General features: G+C 34.4%; 1 protein-coding gene across 1 annotated transcript in view; it reads right to left on the bottom strand.

Annotated features, from left to right (window-relative positions):
* Positions 1–2,518: 2,518 nt before the first annotated feature.
* The window catches only part of Strump (WASH complex subunit strump), a 292,034-nt gene continuing 281,092 nt past the window's right edge, over positions 2,519–13,460 (bottom strand). Inside the window, exons 27-28 of the mRNA XM_090410831.1 lie at positions 8,902–8,992; positions 2,519–2,649 (exon numbers count right to left, since the gene is read on the bottom strand). Coding sequence (XP_090266957.1) covers positions 2,596–2,649; positions 8,902–8,992 — 145 coding nt within the window. The 3' untranslated portion in view covers positions 2,519–2,595. The remainder of the gene's footprint in view (positions 2,650–8,901; positions 8,993–13,460) is intronic.

Here is a 13,460-nt window from a genome sequence, read left to right on the forward strand (position 1 = left end):
TGACAACACTATCTTCAAATCTGACATATCTGAAACAATGCACTGCACACAACATTATAGCAGCAGTACTACATTACTATACCATAGAAGAATGAGTTACGCATGCTATTATACATAATGGATCATAGGACTAGAACAGCAAATCTCCTGTCCCAAATTAGTGCATGCACTGGTAAGGTAAGTGGTATTTTAGTTACTACGACTACTTCTCATATGGTAAAGCATCAACTTGGTCTGTGGAAGCAAAATACCATGCTTTTTTTTTTTTGTCATTCTTTTGCATGTTCATAAACTATGCATGTGCTAAGCTAGTTTTTGATCATGATAGGTATTTTGTCAGTTTGTAGGTAAAATGGCTTTCTGTAAAACTCAGTCTTGTAATTCCCAAAATGTCTATAGATCACACCCAAGGATAACTTCCAGATTTTATGAAGTTTAAAATGACTTCTTATGTAATGATACTAATTTAACATTTATAATGAATAATACTTTTTAAATCTTTTCTTTCATCACTAATGGAGCATATATATCTACACATAAGAATATCAGTTAAACTGAGAATGACAAAGCAAGGAATTTGTTATTATGGTTAATACTACCTAGTATTAGGTGACTTCCACTATAATAGCAAACTTGCACAGCTCTGACTAAAAAAAAAATGTTATAGTGAAGTTCTTTTAGTACAGTATTTGATATAAGGGTTAATCAAGCCTAGATTATTCAGTTTATTACAGTGGATGATTTCACTATAGTGAGGATGGCTATTGATACTTGTGTACTTATGATGTTATACCTAAAATATAACACATACACAAAAACTGTAACAAAGAACCTGCTCCTCACTCCTCTGTTCACACCCTTCTTATACAGTTTCCAGCGATGGTCTCTTATTCTACTCCCCCTCTTCCATTCTATGAAAAATCTCTTCCATGTCAACCTGATAACTCCTGACTAGCTTATCGGTCTCAATTATCATATCCCCCCCCCCTCTTCCTCCTATTCTCGAGGCTTTGCAACTTACATTCTCTAATCTGTCCTTGTACTCCTCATTTCAAAGACCACCTTTGTGAATCTTCTCTGGACCCTTTCCACCATGAAAACATGGCAACCAAATCTGGGCACAATAGGCCTCATATGGATTATTAAGCCATTCTCTCCTATGTCCTCTACACTTAAGTTCCTCAGGATGCCACCCTGATCAGGATGAAACACTCTTATAAACTGATCATTGTATACCTCAACAATGTCTTCTGCAGCAGTTACTTCTACCATTTTCATCCATTAACATCATCTTACCATGATCATTCTTCCTTCTACTTGTCTCGTATCTAAAAAACTCTAAGATTTTTCTTCGCCTGATTTGCCAATTTCGGCTCATACTGTACTTGTTTTTCTTACTAAGTCACTCTCCTGGCTTGTTCTTTATACCTTCGTGTAACTGATTATTACCAATATTATGATCTCCCTTTTGAGAAGCAAAATATCATATTTTATTGTATGAACTTTCCCTTAGCTCAGTCATTGGTTGGAGAGACCTAGGTATGAATGCTACCTGCATGAGAATAGTAATCTATAAAAATTATATATTGGCTTTTAAAATGAAGGTAAGTTAACTGGTCTTACATGGAAGTAACAGGTCTCCCCCTCCCCTTTCCCCAATAACTCTGGTTTTATTTCAGGCAAAAACAATTGAACATATCTGTTTGACAACACTATCTTCAAATCTGACATATCTGAAACAATGCACTGCACACAACATTATAGCAGCAGTACTACATTACTATACCATAGAAGAATGAGTTACGCATGCTATTATACATAATGGATCATAGGACTAGAACAGCAAATCTCCTGTCCCAAATTAGTGCATGCACTGGTAAGGTAAGTGGTATTTTAGTTACTACGACTACTTCTCATATGGTAAAGCATCAACTTGGTCTGTGGAAGCAAAATACCATGCTTTTTTTTTTTTGTCATTCTTTTGCATGTTCATAAACTATGCATGTGCTAAGCTAGTTTTTGATCATGATAGGTATTTTGTCAGTTTGTAGGTAAAATGGCTTTCTGTAAAACTCAGTCTTGTAATTCCCAAAATGTCTATAGATCACACCCAAGGATAACTTCCAGATTTTATGAAGTTTAAAATGACTTCTTATGTAATGATACTAATTTAACATTTATAATGAATAATACTTTTTAAATCTTTTCTTTCATCACTAATGGAGCATATATATCTACACATAAGAATATCAGTTAAACTGAGAATGACAAAGCAAGGAATTTGTTATTATGGTTAATACTACCTAGTATTAGGTGACTTCCACTATAATAGCAAACTTGCACAGCTCTGACTAAAAAAAAAATGTTATAGTGAAGTTCTTTTAGTACAGTATTTGATATAAGGGTTAATCAAGCCTAGATTATTCAGTTTATTACAGTGGATGATTTCACTATAGTGAGGATGGCTATTGATACTTGTGTACTTATGATGTTATACCTAAAATATAACACATACACAAAAACTGTAACAAGTTTATTCAAAAATTAAATTTCACATAATTTCAATTTTAGTAGGGAGGGAAAAGACGTGGCTTCTTACTGTGTGCGAAACTGATCAAACAGATAATCTGGAATGTGACTAGTCATAGCCTAAAAAACAGACCAATCAAAAGATATTAAAACACACTATCTCTAACAAATTACAGAAAATAACTTTAGGTTAATAAACAAAAAAATTTTGGTATAATAATATAGTAATTTACATAACATTTACAGAAATGCCAATAATAATATTAACATCTTTGGGAAGTTAGTATTTTGTTTTTGTGATCTGTGCTGTCTAAGAGCAGCTTGAATTTTTGGTGCTCATTAGAACCGTTCTTTATCATGCTATTAGTATGATAAAATGCTGACTACTGTTTAATTTCATTAGAGATTTTTTTTTGATAAATTCAAGCCAGCACTCTCTGCAACATCGAATGCTAATTTTTTAAACAACCATTTATGTGTTGCATATTTGTTTCTCATTATGACTGTAGGGACTAAGGTGATTTGAAAAACTTTGTAAAAATGATATCTGCACTTTAGAATATATGGCTGCCAGAGATTGACTAATATCCTTCTGAAGTCCTAATCCTATATTCCTGATGCATTGCCTTGCCTTGTTAAATGCTATAACTTTGATTCTGTGATAACTGTTTATTTCATCACTCAAAGCATTACCAAATAACCATTCTTAGTATTACAAAGATTAAAATTAACACATAATAAGCACTGTTCAACATAAACGTGTCCACATTATGCAGAGTGTGCCAACAGGTAATATCCTACAGCATTATATTTCTTGCTGTGGTGGGATGACAAGATGTTTTATTTTCATACATGCTGATATTAAGAACTTTTTTTTTTTTTTTAAGAAATTCACTATTTAACAGTCTTATGTTACTGCAGATTTCTATTCTACAAGGTGCTACCCAAAGGTTTAGAGAGTTTGACCATTGAAAAAAAAAAATAAATAAATAAATAAAATTACTTATCTAACTCCTAGTTGCTACCATCTCCTTTGAAGCATTTCTCCCTTGGGCATGTACAGGAATTCCTGGAAATCCTCACGTATTGAGTACCCCCTGCAATTCTGCCTGGATCTCCTCAAGTCAAAACAATGGCCATTCAGCTGAAATTTCACCTTGTGGAACAAGAAAAGGGAACAAGGTCAGGCAGAGGGGGGGGCAGGGAATGACCAGTTTTTGGTAGCCAGGAACTGGCACAAATTTTGCAGCAATGCATCTCACGTTCAAAACGTCTGATAAAATATGTTAAATGATCTCATACATATATCCATAAGGACGTACTCTGCATTATAAGATAATGAGGCAACTGATGCAATGTCAACAGCCTTTATATATAGGTAATCTAGTATTGGAGATACTGTTTGCTTACACTTGGGTAAAGTATTAAACAAGACTATAATTTCTTGGCAAGTATATCTAGTTGATTAAGGTTGACACTACATGCAGTACATTATGCTGTAGCATGCTCTGTTTATGTCATGCACAACATTAAAATCACTACCGGCTCTTGAGTGGGTTAACTCTAAAAGCCTAACATTTTGATAATAGAAAAATTCACATATGCCTTCAAGTTATCAGGAAACTGTGAACTCTGTTATCTGAATCACATCTCTTTGGATAGTGGATTTTTTCTCACATACTAGAGGTCCCTGGAATGACTCTTTCTTCCAGTGCATAAGCACATGTTAATGTGACATTGTGTGTTGGATATGTGAATTTCACTTATGACTCAACCAAGAGCACACAATATTACACACACACACAAAAAAAAGTATTAATTTATATATTTTTCCTATTGATTATCTCTATTACCAGTCAACATGCAGGGAATAAAACACACACATAAAAATCATGAAAAAATATCATTACTCGACAGGAAAAAGAGCCTTCATATTTAGGAAAAAGCATTCTTTCTTTTCTTTGGTATCACTGCAAGTTAAATGCACAAATTGCATTTAATGTGCAAAAATAAATTAAGTTGCACAAATACGAGTTTCCATTTCATAGTGCAAATTCTGTACTCTTACTTCACTAAAATTGATGAAAAGCAATATGTTTTAATGCCAGTTTTGTATGGGCAAATTCATTTTGTGCTGTAATCTTTATAGTAATCAAAACACTGCTTATATTAATTAATACAGAATGCATATATATGAAATATTTCACAATTTTTTTTTTCGTTTTATGTCATTTCGTTTTAATAGAACCATGCTCATTGTGAGATGGACATTAAAAACATTGAAAAAAGCAACACTGCCTCTTGCACTTATCCAGAAATTATTGTAATATTATTCATTTTTATAGTAAAATGCCAGAAGAGAAGAGATAATATCCAACACTGTTTACCTATTTAGTATCAAATAATACTATGATGATTGTTATTGTCCTGAGACTTCTATGGAGTCTGAGGACAATAGTCAGACTCTTTGTAAGAGGTCCCTCTGTCATAGCATGTCATATCATGCCTTAAATGTATTCACATTCTCTGCAGACACCACACTCTCAGGTAATGTGCTGAAATCACTCTCCATGCAAAAAACCTGCTTCCCATTCTTTTGCTCTCTCCCTCCTCATACAGCTTCCAGGGATAACCTCTTGTTCTCCCCTATCATGCTAAGAGAAACTTCAACATAATCTCACAAGAACCTCCAACTTCTCTATCATGTCACCCCTCCTCCTAGCCACTAAAATCTGTAAATTGCACCTTCTCAATCTGTGTTCATACTCAACATTCCAGAGACCACCTTAGTGAATTGCCTCTGGACCCTTTCCTTTACTGCTTCATTATTCTGAAAACCAGGTGATGAAATCTGTACACAGTAGTCCATATGTGGCTTATCAAGGCCTTATAATGGAACCAGAATCTCCTTATTTCTATAAGTCAGTGTCCTCTGCATTCACTGCCAGAATTCATTGTGTTGTCCTCAATTTGGTCAGATCCCTATCCACCAATATATCCCCATCAAGTGTATACACCCCATCTTCGTTTTCCAAATTTTAAAATATTACAATTTACAACATTGAATTGTTAACCCCACTAGTGTGTCTATTCACTCAGTCTATTTAAATCCTCTTGTAAAGCCACAAGATCTGCTCTACTTCTCATAGTTTTTCCAAACGTTTCATCATTTGCAAACAACTAAATATCCTCATTCAAATCTTCCCTAGTATCATTAAAATACCAATCAAAAAGCAATGGCTGTAAAACAGACCCTTGAGACATATCACTAGTGGCTTTCCTCTGCTGGGATATTGCTTCCCCATCAGACAGCCAATGTCCAATCCAATGGACTTAAATAATATTGAACCACAACTCTTCTAGTTTAACTATCAGCTTATCATGTAGTCATCTAGAAAAAACTTTTGTAAAATGTAAGGTATACTTAGTCCAACGTATAGGGTGATCAAAATCAAAGCATCGTGGAGCATCATCCAGTGATCCAAATGCTGCGAAACTATGCAGGAATATATTGTGCATCATGCAGAAGCAATATCTAAGAGAGAAAGGGGAAAAAGCAGTGCTGAAATTCACCGTCATGGAGCACTGTATGATGTACCGAACGTAGATGTAATTTTTCTATGTGTAAGAAGGAGAAAAGCAACACAAGCATAAATAACACATTTTCATTCACTTCCATTATGCATTACTGTATTGTTCAATGTACTGCATCCTTTGCACCGTGTGTTCAATGGCAGAATGCGGTTGGTCAGGAGTGTGTTGCTCACGTGCTGCGCTATGCAGTATTTCAATGTGGGCAAGTTATTAGGATGATCCTAATAAACTCTGTCTTTGAGAAATACCCAGAGCCAGAAGTCACCTGGGATCAGATCAGGTGAATGAGACAGTGGGAAATGCATGGCTGATCATTCTGGCTTCCATGAAATGTTCTTGAAGAATCTTCTGTATGGATGGTGTGGAGGGGTACCCCATCCTGCATAAAAATCAATCTATACACAGGTGCTACTGTAGTGCAACAAAATTGCTTATCATCATCAATACCTCTCGGTAGTAATAGCTGGATAGGTCACAGGACCCGACTGGCAAATGTCTTCAAAAAAAAAAAAAAAAGTGGTCCAATGAAGATGAAAGCCTGCAAAACCCACATGCAATCCAACAGGATTGCATGTGAGTTTTGCATAGCCCATACCCAGCAATTGTGGGTATTCACAGCCCATTCAGGTGGAAGTGAGACTCATCTCTCTCCACAATGTCTAACTCTATTCAAGCAAGGAATGTTAAAGCAAATGTCGGTCAACTTTCATTAGCTGTGTAAAAAAAAAAAAACGTTTAATTTTCTTGACCATAAAAGCTCTGGACTGACTTCTAATGGGACTATATTGATCAAGTACATATAATAAACAACTATGTTATACCAACTAGTTTCACCAACTAAGGCTGTTGGCATCTTTTCACTTCATCCCACCACATTTCTCAGAAACTTAGCATTGTACACATGCTGAAGAACCGTGCCTCTCTCCTTACAACAGATCAATAAGACCTCCAGGAAGAACTATCCCTGATATCTAACAACCTTACCATGAATGGATTTCCTCGAAGTCCACAAGATACTTTACTCTGACCCCCCCCCCCACACACACAAAGACAACGAGATGACATACGTTATATTTCTACCATCGTCATTCCATACTTAGGGACAGTTTCGAATAAGATTGCAAGACTCCTTAGACCACATAAAATAAGAGTGGCCTTTATACCTACAGAAACGATTAGGCAATTCAAATCTTATTAAAGTGGGACAGAAGCACAATTCCTTACATAGAGGAGGACTTCCGCTCCCGAAATATTAAAGAAGCCACAGCAGTTGCCTGCTGTATACAAAACCTTAACAGGAACCAAGGACTAATCTTGCGCATGATCTGGAAGACCCTTATTAGATCTCTTAATTCACCAGAACTGAATTACAGTCCAACTATAGAACGTTCCTAAATAACAAGTTCATGCACGCTCTATGCATGTATTGTACTCCCTCTGTTCTTTGTCTAATATAATTGGAATTGGTTGATTATACTTTGTAACAGTTTTTTACTTTGTAGTGCCTTACATCAGTTATGTACCCTGAAGATGCCAACAGCCTTAGTTGGTGAAACTAGTTGGTATAACATAGTTGTTTATTATATGTACTTGATCAATATAGTCCCATTAGAAGTCATTTCATTAGCTGTATTAAAAAACTTTAGTTACATCTGATTAGTATAATACTTTCCCATATCTTAGATAATGAGAAGCAGCTGTTCAGATTTTTAGTGATACAGACGAAGTAAACAAGTTTCGGACCATAGGATACTGTGGTCTGTATCTATTTCATGTTGTACCAAGACAGATTTCTCAGATTTCCTGTTGTTAATGTAAGATTGGTTATGAAACCAGTACTTCATGGTAGCACACTGCTGATTCCTAAACTTCCTGAAACATGGGCTGTGGATGAAGACACTCTAGATGGATGTGAAAGTGTAGTACCATGTTCTTGTGAACTGGATTCAGATTTTTAACTACCAGTTATACGAACAACTCATTTGATAATTCAAGATAAGCTGAATTAAAAGTTCGTCTCGTTTTGAAAGTATCAAAAAATTCACAATTTCAATAAACTTGTAAATGATCAAATATTTTTTTTACAAGGAAAGCTAACAACTTTATGATATAAAATCAATGGGATGGTTAAGTTATATAAACTCACCATCATAAAATTTACAACAGACAATCATCAAAATGCAATAAAGTTTACGATAATTAGCACCACACATAGAATAACAACATTTATTAATAGTTATATGCTGAATGTTTCAGCACTTCTAGTAGAGCCATCAGCCATCATCAGAAGTTAATATTAAACTTACAGCAACAATAGAAATGAACTATTATACAGAAGGAAAGCCAAGGAAATGTTGAATGGTGTTGCTGTGAACTAGTGTATGTTCTTGTATTAAAAGCATTTAACACCAAAAATCAATCATTGATTTTCAAACTATTTTAACATTATCATAGCTGACAGAACTAAACTTAAATGCTTTGTGAACTATTCTTATAAATTAATATTAACTCCTGATCACAGCATGCTATAAGTGCTGAAACACTGAGTGCATAACTATTAAATAGCGTTGTTAACTCAGTAGATATTGTTCATTACAATAAACTTACAACATCTAACCCTATTATGATGTATCTAAATAATGCAACAAGGCTATACTGGCATATTCAATGCTAGATCACATTACTAAAAGATTAACACATTTCATTGATAAAACAGTCTTCAGATTTACAATGGTTAGTGAACTAAGATTAAAGAAAAACATTTTAAGACTGTCTTACCTTCCTTGGAAGCTGTCCATACTGTACAAAAGCCTCTAGATATGCTAGAATGTTAACTGCTTCTTGAGGAAGTTCTGCCTTTCCACCATCACTAAATACAACAGAAGAAAATCTCACATTTAAATAGACCAAATTTTACTATAGAGACTAGCCTAATTATCTGAAACTTTGAGTTCTAACAATTCATATATTCAGTGTTATATAATATCACTGAACTCATTAAAGAAGATTTAATTTGGCTATGTAATACTGAATATAGTTCGATACATTCACCACTGTGGCCCATCTCTTATTCAATGTGATCAGTATAATAGTACTTAAAAAAAAAAAAAAACTGCACATGGTCAGGTCACAAATCCTATAACACAACAATAGTGCTATATGTGGACAAGTGATCAGAGAGAATGAAATAATTTGTCAACATGTGTCTGAAAAGCTAGGAGTTGTATACATTGCAGAAAAACAGCAGGAAGGCTGTTTATAGGAACTTAGTTTGATAAGTTGGAAGTTGAACTGTATGTGCATGTGATCAGTAGCTATTTGTGTTGATTAAAAGAACAGTGATGGCCAGCTTAGTGAAACAGCACCTGAAAGTAAAACACTGCAGAAAATAGAGTATCTGAGAAAGTAACTGAAGGAAGTTTGTGAGATTAGAGTTATCTATTACAGGGACTGCTCCTTTCTGTATAGAACTGACAAATATTAGGGAGGTTCTTGGTACACCATCCCAAAATGACAACAATATTCCAAGGTTGGGCACATGAAATTTATAGTTTTGGGAGTTGAGCAGGAGAGAAAGATTCTTTTTTTTTTTGTTTAAAACACCACTTTTTCTGGAGGCTGAGGAGGCTATGGATGTGATGCATTTGTACCAGGATAAGCCAGATGTGAAAGCAAACAGAAGAGAAAACTGATCTTGACTGAGACTGGAACATTATCAAAAGAAGGAATGAAGTAAGATCTTTCTTTTGGGAAATAAGAGGACTTATTTCCCAAAAGAAAGATCTAGTGAACATAAATTTCCCACTTATGTTCACTAGATCATCTTCACCCTTGGGAATGGTGAGATCAGTGTTTATCTTTGTTATGGAACATCTCGAAGCTTGAATCATTTGCGTACTATAAGTACTGAAATGGTTCAAGAGTAAGGTTTCTTCAATAAAGAAGAGGAATGGAGAATACTATCATTTGCAAACTATAGATATGGTTGAAGTTACAGAGAGAGAAGGCCATTGATATATAGAAGTGCATGGGTGAGAGCAAAGCCCTGTGTACTCCATCACTGATGGAAGAATCTGAGATGTAGTAGTCCAGCATGACATACAGTAAACAAGTAAAGGAAGCTAGTAATAACTGAATCACTAATGGCAGGTGGGAGACCATAAGATGGTAATTTGGTAAGAAGGCCTCTATACCAGACACACTCAAATGTCTTGGAAATATCAAGAGCAACCAAGTGAGTTTCTTCACTTTTCCATACCCCATGTCCAAAGGCAGGCAGAGTTAGCAAGATCTGCTGTGGAGCAAGAGGTACAGAATCTATATCAGTGGTCACCAATTAACAAGCTTATCTCCAAATAACTTTTTACATTATTTGGAAGAATTCAGGTGAGGGCAGGAATGGTAGTTTGATGACTGACTTTTATTACTTTTTTTTTTTTTTAGGGATAGACTGTTGGATTCATGCTAAAAGGTTTGAAAACTTGGATAAGTGATGCAGGATGGGCATTAATTCTGGAGCAGAAGTTTTTAGAAGAATTGGAAAGATACCATCTACATCAGAAGATGTAGTAACATCAAGAGTACTGAGTATTTTTTTCTGATGTCATTTTGGCAAAAGATCAGAGGCATGCTGTGAGAAGTTTTTGTAATATAATAGGAGGTGATCTGTCTTCCATACAAGTTGGACATTTTCTTATCATTTTTGCCTTCTGTCTGCAGCACAAATGCTGCTAACCTAAGAGCTATAATGTTATCAGACTAGTTTTCGGGAATGTTACCTGCAGAATCACTCTGTGTGTATATGTGTGTGCTAATGGCTTCATCTGGAGTTATCCTAAAAATAAATGCACTGTGTTGTACACATTCCTTGCTCCAATGGGGTGGACATGGAATGTGCATAACATAATGTATTAATTTTTAGAGTGACATAATTTCATGTAACATTTCAGGTAATTTATAAATTACCCAATTACCTGGAATGTTGCCTACAAAATTTTCTTATACAAAATATTACATTCACAAAATATATATGTTATTGTCAAGCTAAAATGATATTTGCATATGTGTGATTCCAGCCCAGAAAAGGTTACTGTATAAACCTCCAGTACATTTTGTACCATGGGTGGGCTAAGATTTTTTTTTTTTGCCATTTTTTATCAATTTTATATATTTGTTTGTAATTTTTAAAAATTATTTTTACACAATCTGGAAACACTGCTCTAGAGACCAAACATACATGGAACTTTTTCAAGCCCCTTCAGGCCTCCTATCTAAAAGATAAGTATATATGATTGATAGAGGTTTAAATGCTAATTTCTGTCACACTTTATGTCGGGTACATACCAAATGTATTGCACTGTACTTTTCTTACAGGACAGGATATGAAAATTGTCTCACAGTTTCTGTTTGCATATTGGATCAACATGCCACAAATTGTTGCCTGTCCTTTCTATTGAGTCCAAAGCTATGTAGAGAGGAAAGAATATATTGGTTTCAGGATTATAATTAACCATTAATTAAGAATTTCCACATTTGGATGGTATTTTAAATTAGCAAAGGGTTGAATAAATTGCATATGAACTGATAATCTAGAGACAAGAATCATATTTGTGCTGCATGAGCAGCAAGTTTAAGGTGGAAAAGTTATAGAGAGAACTGTAATACAGAAAAATAAATAACTAATCATTTAGAGCAGGATTTCTGAAACCTCTTGCTAAAGTGGAGCCCTCACAACTCAATCTTTAAAATAAACATGAAAAAAAGGAAGAAATCAATAAACACTCACCACTTTACAATTTATTGTTCTGTAAATTTAAAAAAATGTAAGTTCATTTTAATGATTACAGTGCAGTTGTTTTGAACTGCAGAGTTTTTTAAAGTCTGGTATGATGGACATAACTTGTAGTATCATATCATTTTCTGCATTTAGTCTGTTTCTATATTTAGTTTTAGTAGCTGCATATAGTAAGAACATCTTTTCACAGAGATATATTGTTGGAAAACATATCCAAAACTTCAAAGAGCTTGAACAGCAATTTCTGAGTATTTCTCATATAAGTCAATCCAAAATGTTGAAAGTTTGTGCTCTTTAAATTTGGTTTTTAATCCATAGTTGAAATTTCTATTAGCTGCTGCTTGATGGATCTTGAAAACAAACAAATATCACATTCGTTTCATTAATTAAAAAAAATAAAATAAAATAAGTTGATGTTTGTAAACAAGATTCGTGGGGCCTTGGGGCTCCACAGAGACCGCTTTGGGAAACTCTGATTTAGAGGATTTCTCTATGTCGATAGTACAATAAACTTCTACAGGGTATAGTGAATTACATGTGAGACTATAATCTATCACCATGAATTGGGTAAATTTATGTTCACCTCAAGGAGATAACATATAATGAGAGAAGAATTCATTGTGCAAAAACTAACTACTAGTGAACGATGTCTGTATATATCTGTAGATTCATAGAGAGAAAGAGCTAAAAATAAGAAACAGCAGATTTTTGTTTAAGATCCACAGAAATAGGCACAATGTTGTGCTAAAGGAAATTCATTTGTATTTGAATTTTCTTTAGCACAACATTGTGCCTATTTCTGTGGATCTTAAACAAAAATCTGCTGTTTCTTATTTTTAGCTCTTTACTACAGGTGATTCCCAAAACTAAGAAAAAAGGAGTAGAATGGGGGGGGGGGGTTGTTTTGGAAATAAAATCCAGAGCTAAATGTGTTGTATACTGTGTGTTTCTCCAAAATTATACATGATTTATGCCACACCAATGAATTTTCGTATCATACACAATCAGATGGATTTCTCTCTCTCTATGAATCTACAGATATATACAGACATCGTTCACTAGTAGTTAGTTTTTGCACAATGAATTCTTCTCTCATTATATGTTATCTCCTTGAGGTGAACATAAATTTACCCAATTCATGGTGATAGATTATAGTCTCACATGTAATTCACTATACCCTGTAGAAGTTTATTGTACTATCGACATAGAGAAATCCTCTAAATCAGAGTTTCCCAAAGCGGTCTCTGTGGAGCCCCAAGGCCCCACGAATCTTGTTTACAAACATAAACTTATTTTATTTTATTTTTTTTAATTAATGAAACGAATGTGATATTTGTTTGTTTTCAAGATCCATCAAGCAGCAGCTAATAGAAATTTCAACTATGGATTAAAAACCAAATTTAAAGAGCACAAACTTTCAACATTTTGGATTGACTTATATGAGAAATACTCAGAAATTGCTGTTCAAGCTCTTTGAAGTTTTGGATATGTTTTCCAACAATATATCTCTGTGAAAAGATGTTCTTACTATATGCAGCTACTA

This window comes from Typopeltis vanoorti, chromosome 20 (assembly GCF_054136105.1).
Source record: "Typopeltis vanoorti isolate ZY-2024b chromosome 20, IOZ_Tvanoo_1.0, whole genome shotgun sequence".
NCBI lineage: Eukaryota > Metazoa > Arthropoda > Arachnida > Uropygi > Thelyphonidae > Typopeltis > Typopeltis vanoorti.